At 38.0% G+C, this 22,020-nt stretch overlaps 1 protein-coding gene across 5 annotated transcripts; it reads right to left on the bottom strand.

Moving 5' to 3' along the window:
* Positions 1–10,798: 10,798 nt before the first annotated feature.
* On the bottom strand, positions 10,799–21,763 carry LOC110113526 (CBL-interacting protein kinase 32). Of its 5 annotated transcripts, none has more exons than XM_020846154.2 (15): positions 21,457–21,762; positions 20,988–21,188; positions 19,987–20,049; positions 18,851–18,922; positions 18,570–18,677; positions 18,416–18,496; positions 18,269–18,322; positions 18,036–18,161; positions 17,863–17,952; positions 16,307–16,429; positions 16,110–16,217; positions 12,413–12,526; positions 12,223–12,279; positions 12,065–12,139; positions 10,799–11,220 (listed from the first exon to the last, which is right to left on the bottom strand). In XM_020846154.2, exons 2-15 carry the CDS (start codon positions 21,165–21,167, stop codon positions 11,116–11,118), a joined length of 1,356 nt encoding a protein of 451 aa, XP_020701813.1. In that variant the 5' UTR covers positions 21,168–21,188; positions 21,457–21,762; the 3' UTR covers positions 10,799–11,115. The 5 variants fall into 5 exon arrangements, with proteins under 5 accessions (XP_020701813.1, XP_028557306.1, XP_020701816.1 ...); XM_028701473.1 differs by lacking the exon at positions 21,457–21,762 and adding an exon at positions 21,270–21,423 and having other exon boundaries at positions 20,988–21,186; XM_020846157.2 differs by lacking the exon at positions 21,457–21,762 and adding an exon at positions 19,519–19,619 and having other exon boundaries at positions 20,988–21,066.
* Positions 21,764–22,020: the final 257 nt, after the last annotated feature.

Below are 22,020 nucleotides of genomic sequence, written 5' to 3'. Positions count from 1 at the left end.
CGGGTTGACTCGGTTGCCCCTAGACCAACCCACAAGTTGAATTCATTAATATAGTGTACGAGCTAATCGACGAACTAATCACAAGCACTCAAATAAGAATGTGTTGATGTAACCTTACACTTCTATGAATTTCTCCCAAGTTTTGTTGAGCCTAAATTATTGGATCAATGGATGATTTAATTAAGCTAATGCCAGTCTGTAACATTACACCTCTTTTTAATCTTGAAAATAGTTCCTTGCATTATAAAATAAGTTCCAGATTAAAATTTGTATTTGATTATTTATATTTTTTTCTAGATATTAGGCCAAAAGTCCAAAATTTTACACATATCATAATATATAAGAGATTTAAATCTAAGACCTTTTTAATTGATTGTTAAAAACGTTTCAACTAAGAGACTAAATACGAGCTGGCGGTATATTTATCCCCACTAAACTAAAGTTATCAGCTGCAGTTTATTTTATTAACGTATTTATTTCTAAAAAAAAAAAAAAACAAGAACGAAATTATCTAATTATTTTAACAAATTTAACAAAAGCAAAAAGAATTAAATCAAATCGTGTTTATTTAAACGCATTGAACTTGGAGGGCGGGGAATCGAAAACCCCGTGCCTCTCCGCATGCGAAAGCGACGCTCTACCATATGACTACACCCCCATTTATTCAATTTTGAGAATTAGATCTAATTTAATTATTTAAAGCCTTCATAACATCTTTATCCATAAGTTTTCAAAAATAAATAAATTATATATATAGATATATAAACGGGATCAGTTTTATTTAAATGGTTAAATGGGTAACATCAACGCTTCCGCAAAGCTAAATTTTATTTATCATTTTTCTAATCAATTTTTAAATTGGCAGGAGTTTCAAACTTTCATTATATATATTCATAATTGATTTATCTTATATCTAATAAAAATATTTTTAAAAAAATTAATAAATAAAAACACATTATATAAAATTTATTAAAATAAAATTAAATTAGTTTTAATAGCCAACCAGTTCTACAGAAATTCGAAACCCTTTTGACAATTTTTCGATCAAATTAGCGGTTCAAGGCATTTGATGCAAAATGATTTTTAAATTTGACCGAAACCTTAAACTTGCAGGTTTACGTTTTCAAAGCGGTTTAACACAGTCCGCTTTCAAAATGTAGGCTTGAATACTTTAAATTTATTAATATTTTCTAAACTGTTTTTGGTTGTTTCAACGCAAATTTTGGAAGCAATTTCAAACTTTGAACAATTGAAACTCAATTTTTAAAATATTTTAATGTCAAAAAAATTTATTATTATTATTATTATTATTATTATCTATTATATTAATAAGGCATTATTGAAATTGTAAACGAACATTATATATATTGCTTTTATTTAAACATAGCTTTGCCATTCTCTGTCTCTATATAAAAGAACTACCTGTACTCATTACATTTAATTCAATCAATAAATAATTTTACTTTCTATCTCTGCTCTATCTCGTTCCTCCCCTGTTCGTTTCACGCTCGCTCTTCTGTTCTATTATGGTATCATGAGCCAATTCAATGGGGAAATAAGAAATCTGCAAACTCCCACCCTCCCTCCTCCGCTGCTTCCTCCGGCAATCAACCACCGATCCTCATTCGCAGCAGCTCAAGTTCCTCATCTCTAACATCAAGAAACCTTGTTCCCAATGCCCTCACCAACGAGAACACGCCAGATAGCGCATTCCAACTCTCCAACTAATTCAACGGCGAATGGCTATGCCTGGACATCTCACACGCACCGATTTCTTTGCCCAACTGATGTTACCTGTGTTTGGTTGGGGGCTGGGTGTTTTGGTCGGGTGGATTTGGTGGTTTGGGTATTGTTGCTCTCAAGAATTTTCGGAGCGTGCACACTTATAGTTCCTGGCACTAGAGACCTTGCTATCTTTCCGGAGGCCTTCATCTCTTTTGCTGCTGCAATAGTCGCGCTGCCCACCATGTGCTTCCCTACGTCATTCTTGCACTCACTGCCAGGATGGAGGTTCCTGGCTTGTTTCTTGGAAGGTGAACGGAGGTAACGGGACGTCTACAGCCTCACATGAGCCGTGGCCTTTGCAAACGCAACATTCACAAGCCCAGCTACAACGAATCGAACTCCATCATGTTCTGACAGATGCAGAGATGCCTGACCATGAAGCACTAAAATAACTCAACGCACGTCAGAAATACCATAAGCGTACAGACGAGAAGTGAGGGCAGCCTGCGAGCTTCGCTAACGTCGTGCGGAAGGACGATAGTCCTCCGACGAGCTTGCTCACAACGACCCTTATCACTAGCATAAAACTCAGGAGTTCAAGATCTCGCGAATCCCGCTCACATACTGCTGCTCTTTCACACGACTCTACGCTTATGTAATCTTTACTCACTTTCTATGCAACGCGAGAGAAAGAGGTAAACGCTCAATCTCAGTTAATGTCGTCCACAGAGAGAAAAGCATCCCTGGCTCTTGGGGCTCTACCTGGTTAGAATGCTCCGGCATAGCCATTCGGCTGCCTCTGTACGCCATGTCCTGCCTAATGAAAATCGTTCGAAAGCTCGTCGACTGCGCACGCCGAGTCGTAAATGAACTGCGCACACTCTATACCCCTCGCGCGGACTAACCTTCTCTCGCGTGCTCCAGAGCCCAAGTCGTCCTTTGGTGAAATGTGCACACAACGGCGGCTTCTTCTGTAGTCTCGATATTCTGTTCAGAGGAAATAGAACCCTATTAGAAAGCTAGTCTTGCCACAACGACAGTGAGCGGCAACTAATCGATAGTGGATTGAAGCTGTCTGCACCGAGGGAGCAGTGCCGGAGAGGGAGGAGGATGCCACTGTTGGCATGTCAAGCCTCCTACTAGAACCCCATGAATTGAGCTCATGATACCATAATAGTAAACAATGCAAGCAATGCCGCAGTGGACGAAGCACATGTCCTTGTGACGCACCAAAGCCAAATTATCAGAATCTCCAGAGAGTTGGAGTCAGTTGATTTCGAAAGAGTGAGCACTTCACAACCATTCTCACGCCAGATTATTGAATTTCGTACAAGCAATTCAATCATCTAAGATAGCACAGAGGCTGAAAAGACAAATGATCCAACAGTTCAAGATGTGCGTTCTCATTAGCATAGACATTGGAGATCAACAACTTCCAGATCGGCTCAAGAATTGCGAGGAGCGAGGTACTTTGTAATTATAACACGTATTAACTCACCCGTTAAAGCTTGTATTTACGCAATCTCCTTCATTCGTTTCCGATTTATAATTTCATAGGCAATTATACTATCAACAATATTCTTCTTGTCGATTTACAATGTTTGAAATCCAACTTAGATTATAATGCCACGTTCTAGTCACTATGTTGAGTATTGATGTATGTGAGGGGTGATCTTAGAGAAAGATTAATGATCTTGCGGTCTACGACGTGTTTCTATATCGTCTTCATAAGGGGTTAATTGCTAATCATTGATCGGCCTGTTACCTATACTTCGCAGAACATTGGTTGACCAGCCGTCTAAACCAACGGACCATATCAGCCACGTTTCAAGCCGACATAAGAAACGATCCTAGGCATGGGACTCAAGATAACACTTAGTGCCACCCCTCAATCATATCCGGGTAATGGCTCAATAGAAACTTGTCTTGAGGGCCGGGGGCGCACTGTGAGCATTGTTTACACAATTACAATCACTGGTCCTTTGCATTTTCTTTGTGAGGAGATGGTAACTGCAAACTGATAAATCGTTCTTTTAATATGGAGATATAATCAATTCTGTTTCTCTGCCGCCTTTGATCTCATACACTCTGATGTCGGGGATTTGTCCCACTCGTGATGTATCTCTACTGAGGTCGGTTATTCGGCATTTGGATGTGCACCTGTTAATATTTGTAATATACGATATTTGGTGTACGCGTTATCTACCTTGAGGTATTCTGATAAGGATATAACAATTGATGGGAACCTGTCGCCTAAATTTGTCAAATTATTTCAGCATAACACTCATCCCGCACATCATATTCTCATACTTTTACTGATAGGTTTCTAGTGTTCCGATTGCTGGAGGCGAATTCACAAGTCTGTATTATTGATTGTACATCTCAATTTAATTTCTTACAAGATTTTATCGACATTACAACGGCAACTCTCTAGTTGTCCTAACGCCATGATGTCAAATATATTTTAGGCTTTGCAATATAAGGAAAAACAGCACTCAGTTCACTCTCGTCTTGATTGCATTAAGCTTAGTACACAATGCCTTAATCGCACCAACTTACCAAACATTTTCGGCTAGGCCGAAGTATTTGCAATCAACGCAACTATTCGGCGTAAACGCACTTACCACTTCTTTGCAACTTTAATGAGCCTAAAATTATATAACCCCTTTCTATCGCATGTGCACCTGTAGCCCACGCCAAGGCGCTGTACTACTCGATCTCATCCGCTACTCATAATGGGTGTCATGCTTCACATTTGGACTTACGACCTTTAATGACGTTCGATCAACACTCTCAGCCGAAGCTCTCACTATAACGTAATAGCACTTTTTATATCGAGGGTACTTTCACCCTTCACACAAAGGGTATAATTTATTTTGTCTTCTGGATCCCTTCATCCCGATCACACGCCTGCCCTCCCTACCACGCCGCCTCCCCACCCACCACTCCCCACTCCCTCATATTCTCGGATACAAAATTTAATATAATCACGGTCACGTTATCTCTATCAATGAAACCCAAATTCTCCCGAGTATACATATATCGTGTCCCGTGTGCATGATCGAGCATAAATTACGCTTAGACACTCCTTTCGCACCGGACATCTCCTCCTTAGCTCTAATAGGCACCGGTGTCTGTGGGCTATAATGCCAACGGCTGCTATATCCACGACTAATCCCTCCTCAGAACCTCACATGCCACACATGCTTAACAAATTGGATCTTCTAACTATTTCAGAGAACCAACATGTAGAACCTCGCCTTTAACCTCCCTCCTTACTCCCCCCTAATTGAGCTCACCACTTATTTTGCCCTAGTTATTGTTTAATATAATCCATAGATACCATACCTATATCAAGTCTTTTGCATCTTATCTTTACATTTTCATTTTGACTCGGCATACTATAGATAACATCGAGCCGAATTAATTAATCAAAAACCAAAACAAGATCATGTCTCCGTCCTGAAACACTATTGCCTTTAGTCTCATCCGCATTTGCGAACATACAACTCATAACGCACACTGATCGTCAATGAGCTCGTCTAAGCACTCGCATCTATAGCTCGTGCAATGTTCTCATCTCGTACCTTGTAGGAATATGTCATTAGGACCCTTCTCCAAAATCTACTACGTTCACTAACATTGACATCTAGATTAATCGTTGCGTCTCTGGACTCAAACTCCACAATATCATATTCGTGTTGAACACATGGTATCCTCTTGCAGGAGCCCCTAACTCCACCCTAACGGGCAAAAGTGAGACATGAGTATAAATGAACTTACCGACTTTAGTTAAGCCAAGGGCCTACGACCACATACATACTGACGAACAAAACTACAAACTTTGAGACTTAAATTTTAGTTCAGTGGCTTAAATAAGACTATCAATTCGCAAATCTCCTATTACTTGCCGGACTTTAGCACTTATATTCTGTATATGGCAATATAATTATCACAACACTTGACGTACGTATGAACGAGTTCCTTGTTCAAACGGTGCGAGCTACCTCACCGAGCCATGAACAAATTTTACAAGTGCTTCACAGTATCACCATCCCGGTGATTCGTATTGTAGCATCCACCTCATTAACATTCAGGTCATACCGCACTGATATCTGTCTAAATTTTGAAGTAAATACGATTTCCACTCTACGAGTACTCGTAGGTAACATAACCAAGACCACCGTGGCATGGTTCGCGAATCTTATTGAAGAACTAACGAGTCCTGTACTCCTTATGCGAGATGAATCCATAGTGAAGTTGCAATAGTTACCGCATCTCGGAGATCACTTTCCTCTTATACTATATCGGTCATACATATTACACTATCTACAAATTGTTTTCTGTTGTAATTCTACTGTCGGAGGAGCACTTATGTGTTACTTATAGGGACAAACACGAGGTCCGCACCACCGAACCCGATCGCCTCTCAAGTTTTGAGCAAGACCTCCATGGATTCGCTTCCTCAAATATTACTCAAACTGAGGGGCCATCTATATATAATAACACTTACTATTAAATGACTCCACCTCTCGGGCTATTCCAGTATTAGAATAAGAATAAGGATAGGCTCGACAAAGAGGCATATATAGAAGTATGCATGCAAGCACGACAAGGCAACATCTAGATGACACATCGAGAAATACTGTGCCTCTCCTCGACCTACCGGCGAGCCTCCCGGACTGAGGCCGACATGTAGATCACACCTGGTAGCACGCAAACACACTTGAGGCCCTCCAATACCTTCTGTCCGTCTCTGCAACCATCCAAGACACACGACTACAACCAGTCCAGCCGTTTCATGATCCACTAGTACCAGACGCCTGCAGGCTCCACTCTGCAGAGCTCTCCTCATCTCTCCGTACGGTCACAGCCCAGTACTGGAAACACCTTACGGCTTATGCGGCTCAAGACATAATCCCATTGTCGGTTATCCACACATCACACCGCATCGTCGAGACGCACACCTCAAGGGAATTTTCAAGTCCTCGCCGGTATCGAACAACCCAGCCTTGCGTCAGGCTCACGCCAAGCTTTCCGCATCGAGACGGCACCACCCATCTCTCCTTTATCGGGCACTCGATTCCATAACCATCGTCGCCCAGTCGTGGCTTCTGGCTGCGGTAATCGGGATGTGATCACACTCTGATTCGGGACCTAATTAATATTCAGACGCCGAACTGCCTGACATCCTCTGATCCGGAATTATCTATTACACATTACAGGGTTTCTTGCACCGTCCGAGTCGTATGGGCGATGCCCTCAAATTGCATCTACTTAACTAGATTCCGTCGAGTACCACTGGAAGTAAAAGGCAACGATGGTGCAGCGAGGAGAATGCCGGAACAATCGTCCTGAGGCCTGAATAAGATCACAATTCAGCTGCCACCGTCGACGTCATCTGGTTGTGCCGCCTTCATTGAAGGAACCTTGATCTTCCGCACCATCTCCTACACAAAATTTATCTGCAACAACACCTCCGGATTGCTCTCGTCGGAATCCAGTTATTCCACCACGGACCAAGCATATCGAGATAGACTATCATTCATTCGTCAGCACCTCAAGAACGCGCTATCTCCCTCCTCCACATACTATAATGAAGAAACAGATTGGCTAACATTCTAAGCAAATCCTTTCTGTTGCTTGTTTCACAATCCTTCGTCACAAAATTAATCATTCAAACACAAAATGATTAATTGAGGAAGGCCTTGTAAATGAACATTATATGTATTGCTTTTATTACATGCTTTGGCCATTCCTCTTGGTCTCTATATAAATAACTATTGTACTCATTACATTTAATTTCAATCAATAATAATTTAATTTTCTCTGATCTGAATAACTTGATCCTTTTGTCTGTTCTCCCTGTCCGTACATCGTCTTCCTGTTCTATCAGAAATATTTTAATTTGAATGCTAAATATCTAAATATGCATTTATGAGAAAAAAATTTCACTTTGAGCCCTATGTACAATATCATTACTATTAATTAATTCTACCAAGTATAAGAGAGGTAACTTGGCAGACACTTGCCTATAATTCCAATCTATCCTTTTGAAATCTCTAAATTTTTAATAATCACTTGCGATTTGTTTGGAAATAGCTTTCTTGCTACTTCTTAAAATAATTTTTTTAATATAGAAATTTACAAAATTACTTTAAAAAAAACAGCACGAAATTTGTCTCAATAATAAAATCATAAAACCTTCATTATGCATTAACTTTCTCATAATCTCAACAAAATGTTAGCTGGGCACCACTTCTTTCACCAAGCAGAATAGATAGAAGAGGAAAGAAAAAGCAGCCTTCAGCTTTGCCGCATTACTATTAATAAAAGTACTCACTTAAATGAACAAATGATGGTATGCATATATATAAACATGCCGCTCAGTTAGTCCAGACGAAGCTCACTGAAGCCCTGCTCTCCAAAAGAAGATATAAATATATAAGACCTAACACTTTAAAGAAGATTTAAGGTTTTTGTTTGGGATGGCTTTCTTACTGCTTTTGAAGATAATTTTAAAGTACAATATTTTAGTTTTTGTGTTAGAAAGCTGCTTTAAAAAGCTCAAAAACGCGTGATCAAACGAGTCTTGAATTGAAAACTAGTACTGCATCCTCTGATCACTGAAAACTTGCTAGTGATGAACTTGTGCTCCTCTCAGAATTCCAAAGCACATCCATTCATGAGGTTTGACAGTTTTTTATAGACTGCGAGTCAGGGGCAACATTCGATCGTCAGAAGTGAAAAGGGAAAGTGGCAATATTTCTTTGCTTTGAGAAATTAGTTACTTACTGGCTTACATAGATAACTTACATATGTATATGATGGTATAAATTTAGTGTATTCATAGTAATTTAACAAAATGAAGTACACAACAAAAATATAGTACAAAGTTGTGTACCTGAAAATAGCGTAGACTATGTGGGGTCGGTTAATATGAATCATTTTTCTCCGCATTGTGCATGTTATGGCGATTTCTTTTAGTCTGATAAGAAAGATCATTTCTAATATTTTCTAAAGAAGGTCTTTTAGTCACTTCTGTCTTTCTTAAACATGGCATCTACATCTCGCTCCCTACAGGATCATCGGAAGGAGAATTATTCTGTGCGGGAACCAACCATAATGAGTCACGTCAACGGTACCGGAGTAGTACTAAGCACGGGTTAACATGACTGATTCTGCTGGTTCTAAACGTTCTGGCTTGTTCTTTTTTTTGTGTTGTTCCCTTTTTTTTTGTTATAGGTTTTTTGTGGGGTGATTGTGGTGGTTTGTATTTTTTTTGTGATGTTAGTTGGCGATTTTATTTGTTGATAGAGTTATTTTATTTTTTAGAGTCTTTTTAGGTCTACTTCTGTCTTTCCTTAAATAGGTTCAAATCTAACAACATCTGCTCTCCTACCAGGATCATCGGAAAGGAGAATTATTCTGTGCCGGAGACAACATAATAGTCCCGCAACGGTACCCGAGTAGTACTAGCACAGGGTTACATGACTGATTCTGGCTTTGGTCTCTAAACGCATTCGACGTCCCAACAGAATATTAATCATCGGAAGGGTCTGCCGTTTTATAATTCAACCAGCTAGGTGATTGAAATATGTATACAGCCCTTCAAAGAGGTGAGTTTTCCATGTAAACTCAATGACCTCCCATTAGGATGGAGGCAACTTAATGGCCTTTTGGACCCAACGCTTTTAACCCTTAAAAAAATGTCTAGAGTTGATTATTGTGAGCATATAGGTGTTAAACTTTAGCACAAGATAAACATCAAATTCTTACTTAACCTGTTTTATGAAGTTTGAATCAAATGGACACAAAAATACAAATATGCATTAATTCAATACCTTCTGGAACTCCAGAGTAACTCCTTAGCTTTCCGAAAACTCAACCATATGCAAAGAGGGGCTTACTTGAAATTCCTATAAACAGGGAAGTAAGAGTTCCAGCTTACTGAATTCAATAAGGTACCCAACTAATTAAACCATGAGCCTTCAATACAACCTCAGTTGCCAACATTGAGATTCCTTTCTGCCAGGGGGGGGGGGGGGGGGGGGGGGTGCTTTTAATATTTTCAGGCCTCAGCTGAAAAATGAAGAAGAGAAGAGTTTATCATAGTCAAAGAGAAAGATAAAAAGCTTTAATTCTATGTGATTGCAAATAAAAGAGTAATGTTCAAAGAGTATATTGTCTGCAATTATAAGAGTGCAAGCTGACCTTGTAATTATTACTTGTGAATATCAAAATCCCAACCAACGAATGGTGCACGATCGAAGGGTTCAATATCGGCCGTCCATTCAAACCACTCCCTATTCGCCCCTGATCTCACACCTATTTACGAGCCATGCCACTCCATAAAAAACTATAAATAGAGCCCTCATTCTTCACAAAAGGGGCTCAAGTGAAGAGTGAGAAGAAGAAGAGAAGAAGGAAGAGAAGGAAGAAGCTCCTCCTCAACCACCGCCGGAGCTCTTCCCGTCGCCTGAAGAAGCCGGAACTCTACCGAATTTTCGGGAAACGCCGGGAATTTGCAGAACTTTGTAACTTTGTGAGAAGTTAATTGTAAACTGATTGTCTTGATTTGTAAGACGGATCAACCTTTGTACTTCAAACAAACACTAGTTGAACTTTACAACTGGGCGAGGCCCAATGATTTTTTCCCTCTTTCAAATTTTCCATGTAAAAACCTTGGTGTTTATTTCTCTTTTCTGTTTGTGTGCTGAATATTCGTGTAACGTTCGGACGCGAATTCATAAACTCTACCGCCGCATATTTTCTAGCACGCAACACTAATAATTAATTCTACCAAGTTATAAGAGAGGTAACTTGAAGACACTTGCCTTATAATTCCCATCTATCCTTTGAAATCTCTAATTTTTATAAACATTTCGATTTTGTTTGGAATAATTTTCTTGCTACTTCTTAAAATAATTTTTGAATATATAAATTTAAAAAATTACTTTAAAAAGCAGTAAGAAAGTAGTCTCAAACGAAACCTTCATTATGCATTAAACTTTCTCATAATCTAAACAAAATAGTTATTGCACCACTTCTTCACCAGCAGAATAGAATAGAAGAGGAAAAAGAAAAGCAGCCTTCAGCTTTGCCTCGCATTAACTATTAATAAAGTACTCATTAAATGAACAAATGATGGATGCATATATATAAACATGCCGCTCAGTTAGTCAGACGAAGCTCACTGAAGCCCTGCTCTTCAAAAAGAAGATATAAATATATAAGACCTAACACTTTAAAGAGATTTAGGTTTTGTTTGGGATGGCTTTCTTACTGCTTTTGAAGATAACTTTAAAGTACAAATATTTTAGTTTTTGTGTTAGAAAGCTGCTTTAAAAAGCTGCAAAAAAGCCGTTCCAAACGAAGTCTTAATTGAAACTAGTACTGCATCCTCTGATCTGAAAACTTGCTAGTATGAACTTGTGCATCCTCTTCAGAATTCCAAAGCACATCCTTCAGTGAGGTTGACAGTTTTTTATAGAACTGTAGAGTCAGAGGCAAACATTCCATCGATCAGAAGTGAAAAGTAGTAGAGCAATAATTTCTTGCATTGAGAAATTGTTACTTACTGGCTATATAGATAACTCTACATATGTATTATGATTGTATAAATTTGTGTAGTCATATATAGTATAATTTAACAAAATGAAGTACACAACAAAAAACATAATAGTACAAAGTTGTGTACCTGAAAATAGAGTACACTATGTGGGGTCGGTTATATGAATCATTTTTCTCCATTGTGTCATGTTAAGAGGCGAATTCTCATTTAAGTCTGATAAAGAAAGATCATTTCTAATATTTTCTAAAGAAGTCTTTTTAGGTCTACTTCTGTCTTTCTTAACATAGGTCAAATCTAACACATCTGCTCTCCTAACAGGATCATCGGAAGGAGAAATAATTCTGTGCGGAGACCAAACAAAATGAGCCACGTCAGCGGTACCGAATAGTACTGAGCACAAGGTTAACATGACTGATTCTGCTTGGTCTCCAAACGACATTCGACGTCCGCACAGAATAATTAATCCATCGGAAGGCTGCCGTTTTATATACCCAAACCAGCTAAGGTGATTGAAATATGTATACAGCCTTCACAGAGGTTATTTCCATGACTCAACTCAATTACCTCCTAATCAATTAGGATGGAGGCAACTTATTGGCTCTTTTGGACCCACCTTTTAACTTAATAAAAATGTCTAAGTTGATTATTGTGAGCATATAGGTTAGAAACTTTAGCAAGCAAGAGAAACATCAAATCTTACTTAACCTGTTTTATGAAGTTTGAATCAAATGGAAGCAAAAATACAAATATGCATTAATTCAATACCTTCTGGAACTCCAGAGTATCTCCTTTAGCTTTCCGAACCTCAACCATATGCAAAGAGGGGGCTACTTGAAATATCTATAAACATGGGAAGTAGAGTTTCAGCTTACTGAAATTCAATAGGTACCCAAATAATTAAACCATAGAGCCTTCAATACAACCTCAGTTGCAACATTGAGATTTCCCTTTCTGCCTGCTTTAATATTTTCAAGCCTCAGCTGAAAAAGAAGAAGAAGAAGAGTTTATTACATAGTTCAAAGAGTAAAGACAAAAAGCTTTATTCTGTGATTGCATAAAAGAGTTATTGTTCAAAGAGTATATTGTGTGCAATTATAAGAGTGCATAGCTGACCTTGTAATTATTCTTGTGAATATCAAATCCAAGAGGTTTCGCAGCTTCTTCGATCTTACTGATGAGTTCCTTCGCTGGGCACTTGGATGTAAATCTCGTTTCTCTCTTTAATTCCTTTCATGTAAAATGAGGAGTATTAGAAACATTTAGCAATTAAAGTGAAACCGTACAATTAAGAGGGCTGTTATCATAGGAAAAATAATATTAGTAACCTTAATTTTTGGTAAATATTTGATTAAAGGAATTTGTCTTTATATCCTAATTTAGATTATTTTCATCAATATTTCCTTCTTGTTGTGTTCTCCTATATGCTTATTAATAGGCTTCCATATTCGATCAATGTGAACACAAGAAAATGACTTTCCTCGCAGCATGATACAAGAATGGAATTATCCTAACCCTAGCCATTGCATCGCTCTCCATCTCACACGCTAACCTAACCCCCCTCACCCACTCACACTTTCGCTCGCACCCCTGTGGTGCTCACTTGATCACACACCTGCCAGTTGTAGCTCATGATTCATTGGTTGCTTGTGCTCGCCCAATCGCAACCCAGTGGGTCCACCTTTCCTCATTTGGATTGCACGCACTATTATGTTGCGCTTGCTCTTACAACCTTGAAATTTTCACCATATCTCATATGTTACTGCACACTACTCAATCTTGTCACTCTCATTACACACATTAGAATTGTTCTTGCCCTAGGACTTGGATTCACCAAATACTATTGTCACTTTATCTCTAGCATTGTTCTCATGCTTGGAATTGGATTCATCAAATACTAGTGTCACTTTATCTTCATGCCTATAAGGGTTTCAATAAATTACATGAAACAACAAATTGACATAAGCCCAACTCAAAAAAGGAGGGTTCAAGTTGATCTAAAAGATTGCATGATTCAATAATAAATGGGATAAATACCAACCGTCCCTTGGCCCTTGATCTCATAGCCAGCATGGTGATATGTGGGAGTTTCACTTGGATCACGTTGTTAAATCTCAGCCGTCCCTTGGCGCTTGATCCCACCACCAACATGTGGATACGTTGGAAGCCCACCAGGATCACGTCGATCTCCTTCTATATTTGGGTGGTTGATTTAAAAAGGATTATATTAAGGCAAATATTCATAATTATGTAGTTATTTGTTTCTTTATTAAAACATTTTATATAGATCTATAAATAGGGATAGTTTTGCATAATAAAACTAAAGCCTTTCACCTCTTCAATTCTCTGAATTTGACATGGTATCAAACCCTTCATTGTCATTGTCATAATTCCGAGTTTTTTACTGCCGTGCCTTCATTGTCGGCCTTCCCTTCAGAAACCAAAAGGGAGTTGGTCCCAACTTATTCGTTCCTATGAACATCCAATCGAGAGGAGGAAGAGTGCTTCATCCCCCGATCTCTGCGTTCGATCGAGAGAGACGAACGATTTGTGCATCTCGTTCAGAGGAATCGAGCGAGAATTACGCGGTTTATGTGTTCGATCAAGAGAGACAAACATCTCATGAACCCCTCTCGCGTGCGTGCAACCAAATAAGATAAGAGATGCGCGCGGCTAGAAGTTTCTGAGTGTGTTCCTGGGAAGAGCCAAATCCTTGGATCAGTGGTCTTGTGTGAGCCTGCGAGGGACCGAGAGCTTGTAGCCCTTATTACTGTACATAGGGGTGCAACCGAGTCAAGCCGACTCGCGAGCCGGCTCGAACTCGACTCGGTAACGGGCTCGACGAGTCGGGCTTATCGAGCCCGCGAGTCGAGCTCGAACACGAGTTCGAGCTCGACGACTAATCGAGCTCGAGTTCGAACATGTCTCTGACTCGACTCGTCGGCTCGACGAGCTGCTCGACGCACGCGGAAATCCAATTCTGGCAAGCGAGAAATCTAATTCTGGCGAGCGGAAATCCAATTTTGGCGAGCGGGAAATCGAAATCTTAGAGCACGCGTGGATCTAGACTGCGAACGAGCTCGATACGACGTCGTCGGACGCGAATAGAGCTCGGAACGACGATGGCTTTACTCAGGACAACGATGGTTCATGGATGAGCTCAAGATGATGGATCTTGGTGGCAGAGCTCATCCAGAGCTCGTTGAATCTCGACTTGGTGGCAGAGCTCGTCGGATCTCTTGGTGGCAGAGCTCAGGCGACGGATCATGACGGTGGAGCTCAGGAAGATGACGGACAAGCTCGTGATGACGGTTCTCGACGCCGGATGTGACTTTGAGTTCGGGACGACGAATTTAGGTGTGCAACCGATTCAAGCCTTACGCGGAGGCGTTGGAAGCAGACGTGGACGCCGGACGGTGACGAAGCGGCATTGGCGACGACGCAGAACTGGCGACGACGCGAGCACGTTCGAGCTCGAATTGCTGCTCGAGAGCTCGACGAGCTTTTTTTTACTCTGTCGAGTCGAGCTCGAGCTCGACTTTTGAGCTCGACTCTAGTTCGAGCTCGAGCTCGAGCTCGGCATTTCTCAGACGAGCTCGGCTCGAACAACCGCTGACTCGAGCTCGACTCGACTCGTTTGCACCCCTAACTGTACATGCGGCCTCTCTCGTGCACATCTGGAACTTGTCGAGATATATAAAGTTGAATTATAAGATTCTGAGGGCTGCTATGAAGGCATGGATTGTCAAGGATCTTCTGGGGCACTCAAACATGGATGTGAAAGTTTCCATTGCATCTTGCCTCAATGAAATTACACGAATAACAACACCCGATGCTCTATATGATGATATAATGAAGGAGATATTTGGGCTGCTTGTTGAAGTTTTCAAGAATTTGGATGACATATCAAGCAGTTTATTTCTGGAGAGAGTTTCAATACTTGAAACTGTTGCAAAGGTCTAATCCAACCTTTTGATGTTAGGTCTTGATTGTGATGATTTGATATTAGAAATGTTCCAGCATTTCCTGAAGACAATAATGTTAAAGCATTCTAATATTGTCTTCTCCTCAATGGAAACTATCATAACACTTGTTTTGAAAGAGACAAAGTATTTATGCACAGCTTTTTTCATGTATGTTGGATGGTGTGAAAGTTATTGAAAAGAATATTTTGCACACAACCAAAAAGCTAATTGAGAAAGTACTTGTTAACTGTTCCTTGAAGTTGAAACCTTATTTGGCTAAATTATTTAATAACAATGGTGCTCAGTTAAATGATTATAGCAAAATTGTTGTTGTTGTATTTCAGGGGAAACATGACACTTTGATACAAAATGAACTAAATGCTTCTAGTAAAAATCAAGAAGCTAAACATAAATTATCTGAGTGATTCCTTTCTGACGACTCGACTCTGGGATCTACACAACAAGAAGGTGAAATTTTTCATACTGAAAAATATGTTGCTGCTGCGGATGGATCTTTCAAACAGGTGACAAATAATGGATCTTTTCAGAATGGAAATGGTGATTCTATGGCTACAGAACAAAAGGTTAAATTCTGCCATCATAATGATAATTCAAAGAGTTAATACTAAACATAACTTGGATTCAAGCAAAGCCTGATAAAAGGGCAGATCTAAGTTCTTGGCGGGATTGTTGAAATTCTTATTTCAGCAATTATTTTCTATTTCTACAGTTATTTCCTATCAGTTTCTAAATTAAACATCAATTTTACTTGGTTTTTTGCTAACAATCGAATTCAAATAATCATGAAGAAATTTGTACACTATTTAAAATAAAGGCCGCATTTCTACCTGTTCAATATCAAACAAATTTTCCAGATTCAGACCCTTTGACAAAGCAATCAGTTCAAACGCATTCAGAGCTGCTGGTTGTTCTTCTTTCTTCACCACATGTGATACCTGTCAAGTATTAAAACATCTTATGCATCCATAGGTGAAATTACACGTGCCAGATTCATGAAAAAAAAAAAATAAGGTCTTAAACTCACTTGTGAATCATTGAAAGCAGCATCAATGTCATCCAAATTTGTTTCATACTTTTCATCAAAAATAGGGGGTTTGTACCCTTTTCTAAACCATTCATCCTTCAATATTCCGGGAATAGTTATCCGCTGTAATCAGACAGAGAATTCAAAGGTCAACTATAGTTCATCTAACCAATGCTGATAAAAGTTAAGACAAGTGAATTTTTTAATTTAATTCCATATCAGAAAATTAAAAACTATATTGGTGAAAAATACTAAATGATTAACTCTCCTCATAGGCTTGGGCTTTTGAGTTGAAAATGGTACTAACCACTAGTGTATCTAGCACAACTTAGATCATCTTTACTTTACAATTCCTAACAAGTGATATTAGAGCCAATTGATTGGCTAAAATCAAGTCATTCTTGTGATTTTTTCCTCCCATAGGTCTTGGGTAATATCTATCATAATTGATAAAAGTTTAAGAGCGAGTAACTCTCATGATAGATCCACTTGATTGAGTAAGTTCTTGGTGTATTGATAAAACTTCAGTTTAAGGGAAATTAAAAGATAATCTAATAAATTTTTATGCGAGGGAGAGATTGTTAAGATATACAAAGATTTGAGCCTAGTCCCGATAGAATAATTGAAATATATATTAGTGTAGAAAGAACAAATGGTTAGCCCTCACTCATAGGCTAAAACTTTCTGATTGAAAATAGGTTTGACCACCAGTGTTCATAGGCCAAACTTCAATCCCTCCTGATTCACACTCCAACAAAAATAAAGTCAATTGAATAGAACTTGGGTATGACAAATTAGAGATCGAAAGGAAAATCACTATAAAAACCCTTAACATAAAAGATCCACTATGATGGAAATCCTATTGCATGGTTATAGCTAATAACTAAAAAAATTAGTAATAAACAAAGTATTTCTAGACCAGGTAAATCAACAACAACAACATCAAGCCTTAATCCCACTTCGTGGGGTCGGCTACCTGAATCATTTTTCTCCATTGTGTCCGGTTAAGAGTCAAATTCTTATCTAGATCTAATAAAGAAATGTCATTTCTAATATTTTCTAACTAAATCTTTTTATGTCTACCTCTATCTTTCTTAACATAGGTTAAATCTAATACATCTACTCTCCTAATTGGGTCATCGGAAGCCCACCGTTTTATGTGAATTTGACCAGGTAAATCATGATCCTAATATATTCCATGCATTCCTAACATATATATAACTACACAACATATCTATAGCAAATGTGGGAGACATCATATAGTAGTAGACGAGAAAACTCAGAGACGAGAGGAGGAAGAAGGAGACGGCTCTGAAACCATATGAACAGAGAACAAATGGTTTGTCATTATCACTAGTATTAATCTGTGAGCTGATACAGGAGGTCTATATATAGATCTGAACATAAGTCCTAATCCTAGATACAGGTACAAGAAGTGTAGCAGGTTAAATGTTTGTACAGGTACTGATACATTGTATCTGTTACTAAGATGGTCATCTTCCAATAAACAAGGTTCCACAAGAGCACAATACAAGATTTGTGATGACAATACGAACCGTCATAGGGTTAGGATCAAGAATTCTTGAAATCAACCTTTTGGCACCATAAGAAAGCCAGGAAGGGAATGTGAAGTCTCCTGTTCCTATCTGCATGTGCAGATTGATAGTATCAGAAAAAAAGATACAGTAATGCAGTCAGCAATGACATAGATAGCATGAACCTAATAAACCTTTTTGTACAAATTCATGATATTATCATCATCAAAAGGTAAGTATCCTGCAAGTAATACAAACAGTATAACCCCACAAGACCACAAATCTGCAGAATCTCCATCATAGCCTCTATCATTAAGAACCTAAATAGAAGAAAAAGGAAACATATGTGAAGATTTCTCCTAAACAAAAAAAATTATTAGAGAAGTCGTTATAAACAACTATGACCAGGTTAGATAACAATCAGCACCTCAGGAGCAACATAATTTGGAGTTCCACATGTGGTGTGAAGCAAGCCATCATCCTATATGCAGATAATCAAAATTTTATGAGTCCGGTAGAGATCATCAGCAGACAAGCAATTGAAAAAATATGAGCTTCTTATTCTAAGAATTACCCTGACTTGTTGAGAAAGTGCGCTTAAACCAAAATCCGAAACTTTGAGGTTTCCAGCTACATCAAGTAGAAGATTTTCAGGCTGCAAAAAGGCAGAATTTAAGACTTCCATAATATCAAGATCAAACATCAAGAGCATGCAACACACAGTTTACCTTTAAGTCCCTGTGAAATACACCCCTGCTGTGGCAAAAATCAACAGCATTAATTAGTTGCTGGAAATATCGGCGTGCCTCATCTTCTCTCATTCTTCCATGATTAACCTGTATAATCAATGATTAGCATTGCTAATCAGAATATTTTTAACTTTTAAACACAGCAAGATTAATATTACTTTTACAAATTTCTAGTTAACTAACAAAATGAAAGGAGTTGATAAATTTATAAGTCATATAAGTAGCACATGATTAAACCGAACTAGTCAAAATTAACATACAATTTTATCAAAAAGCTCTCCGCCAGTAACATATTCAAGAACGATAAAGATCTTTGATTTGCTGCCCATTACCTGAGAGAAAGAAGAAGAACAAGTGAAATATAAATAAGGAAAAGGAAAGTTTCATAGAAAGCTCAAAGCTTTCCTGTTATAACATGATTATTTACATAGGTTCATAACTAGATCCTGTATTGCTTGTTCAGCTTCCTAGAAAGTAAAGGAAGAAAGATGATGAACCTCTAAAAGCATAAAAAGATAAGTAGTTGTAGCAAGCACATGACAATGGAGCAGCTGTGAAACTCTTATAACATAGAACTATAAATTTTTTTTCATGCTCGGCATTTCATAAGGAACAAATTATAGAAATTCATGGCATAGTTTTCAGAGTAGGGAGCTAATGAAGAAGAAGAATAAAGCAAAATAAAAGTCCGAGGAGTTTAGTAGTGGAGTGTAACTCTTGTCCTGTGAAGCAAGCCATGTAAAAGCTCAAAGAAGTTAAAACATGGCTTCAATGTCTCTTTATAATTCTCATCTTATCCAGAATACTATATGATTTGCCATCTAGTTTTTACATAAGTGGCCTCATGGACAGGGATAAGCTTGTATAATCATAACCAAATAAAAAGACTGATCTAGAAAAATTGACAGTGACTAAGAAACTTCATTACATGGCAAAGTTGCTTCTTCCCAAGGGTAATAACAGTGCCGCAAGGCTGACATGAGTACTTCCATAATATAGATGATTATCCTTGATCATCTGGATGCTGATCTGATTGAAAGAACAAATCTATGACACTGAGAAGTCCCATCACAATACATGAACCAGTGAAGGTTAAAGTAAATTGAATTTAGATAGTACAGAAATAATCAATCAGTAAATAGAGCATTAAGGAGTTGTGAGCCAAAGGAAAAACCCATAATATGCTTTTATATCCAAGAAAACCACCCTTTGGATCCTCAGGGGCTTGGCTTTTAAGAGTAGCTCAAAAGCTTGATGATTAACAACTGTCTCCAATAGGCATATTGTATGTATTGTTGATATTGAGCCATCAATCATAATTTAAGTGTATAGTAAGATCATGAGTTATAAGTAACAAAAAAATAATTATGTCCATATGAAAGACTTATAAAACTACCTCGTGGAGGCGAACAACATTTGGATGCTTAATTAACTTCATAGTCGCAATTTCCCGCTTAATCTGCAAATAAAAGTAACAGTACGAGGGACTGGATGTCAAAATGGGAAAAACAGTGCTGGTGAAAAACATCTGTATCAGGGAAACTAGCACAAGAAGGAAGGACTTGGTTTTAGGGCAGTATTATAAATAATTATAAATGAAAAATCAAAAGTTATATTTAAAAGAGGCTAAGGCTTCATTTGGGACGGCTTTCTTATTGTTTCTTAAAACAGCTTTCTAGTATAAAAATTTTAATTTTTGTACTAAAAAGCTACTTTAAAAAACAGTAAAAAAGCGGTCCCAAACAAAGCCTAAGTCAAGTAGTAGACATCCTTCCTTCAAGCAGCATCAGCATGAAACACAATGTGAAGAACTTTTCAATACCATTCTTTACAATAAAATTGGGATAAGGTCTAATTCCAGTAAAAAAAACTATAATTAAGGATGCTTGCACCAAACTTAAGTGTCCAGAAAAAATAAAAATAAAAAACAAGCAATAAAAAGACATATGAAAAAGGAAATCACAAGTAAGAGTTAGACAAATAGATATACTTAGCCAGCCTACATAATTTTAAATATTTGAAAAAGTAGAAATAATCTGAGTTTCCAGTCCCGATTTAGAAGCACACATTAGGCATCAAATCTTTCAATTCTTCCATAAATAAAAATCCTATATTATCAGGAAGCAAACAAGCAAATGACAAGTGATAAGGATCCCATCAATCTGGAATACTTTGAAAATTTTCTACGCCGTGACCAGGAATAGAATAGCTAAGTTCTTCAGAATTATAACAAGTAAGCATCTGTAAAGGATCAGTATATAAGTAGTTCATATTGTAATAGAAATGGTATCCTAAGAAAGCAAAAGTACTATTGATACTCAAGAGTTAAAACATAAAGCAAAAAAGAAATGATAAAGCCTTAAAGAAGATGTGGGTAATTCAGAATCCAGAAAAGACCTGCTCAACTAATTTGTGTTTTAAAATTTTCTCCTTATCGAGGATCTTTATAGCAACGGGTTCTCCAGTTTCAGAGTTCCTTGCAAATCTCACTTTAGCAAAAGTTCCTTCACCAATTGTTCGACCAAGCTCATATTTACCAACTCGACGGCTAACCTTTGGTGTGCTCATCTTGTGCATCAAGTAGGAAAGGTAATCTCTGCAATTTTAAAGCAGGTAAAACACTTTAATGCTTTCCAGCAGTCTCAAAACAAGATTAAACATATTTCTACACAGTAATACCAGTATGGTTGTAAAATCATTCAACTTGAAACACAAACGGGAAATAGATAATGCCAAGCCACTGAGTACAATAAGTACCACGATTCAAACCCCATTCCAAAAACTTACTTTTCCAAAACCCCTCTTTTAAGAGCAAAATCCTACACCAAGCACCAAATTCATTAAAAAAAAGTATAAAGAACCAACCTTTTCCCTCAAAAACGAAGATTCTTACTAAGTTCACCAACTCAAACCAATATGCAGGCGTCTGTTAAAGAAAGATCAAAACTTGACACTTTCCCAACCAATCTGAGAGCTTTCTCCTCCTCCTCCTCCCACGCTTCCAGCTACCAATACAAGAAAACTAAAGATATTTTCGTTGGAATTCAAAGATAGACGGTAAGATGTTTACGGAACGAGAGGCTGGAACAAATCAGTGATTTGATAGAGCTTTCAAATCCTTACTAAAGCTCTAACCTTTGCTGGCTATTAAATGGAATGGAGATAGTTTTACTGTCGCAAGTCCTCATTTCTCTTTCCCAGATCGCTTTTGTAGTGTAGTGCAGTACAATCCACATGGTGGCTCCTCTTCCACCGGAAAATTTACCCTTGCTTGCGCAGATGGCAGATCAGATCTGGTTACTGTATGTTATATTTTATTTTTAAGATAAGATAATAAAATTTAAAATTAATATATATTTTTGGAGCGGAACAGCTGTCGTTTTTCTATTTGATTTTATATTTTTAAGATTTTTTAAAAATTCGTAGGGTG

Source organism: Dendrobium catenatum, unplaced genomic scaffold, assembly GCF_001605985.2.
Source record: "Dendrobium catenatum unplaced genomic scaffold, ASM160598v2 fragScaff_scaffold_1721, whole genome shotgun sequence".
Lineage (NCBI taxonomy): Eukaryota > Viridiplantae > Streptophyta > Magnoliopsida > Asparagales > Orchidaceae > Dendrobium > Dendrobium catenatum.
This window is presented reverse-complemented; position numbering and strand designations above follow the sequence as displayed.

What these genes read in the sequence shown, in the direction of transcription:
- LOC110113526 (XM_020846154.2), bottom strand. Translation starts at nt 21,167, where the DNA reads ATGCACAAGATGAGCACACCAAAGGTTAGCCGTCGAGTTGGTAAATAT. An exon ending in TATTTCACAGGGACTTAAAG is followed by an intron (nt 18,497 to 18,569) that starts GTAAACTGTGTG and finishes GCCTTTTTGCAG; the next exon opens with CCTGAAAATCTTCTACTTGA. An exon ending in CACTTTCTCAACAAGTCAGG is followed by an intron (nt 18,323 to 18,415) that starts GTAATTCTTAGA and finishes ATCTGCATATAG; the next exon opens with GATGATGGCTTGCTTCACAC.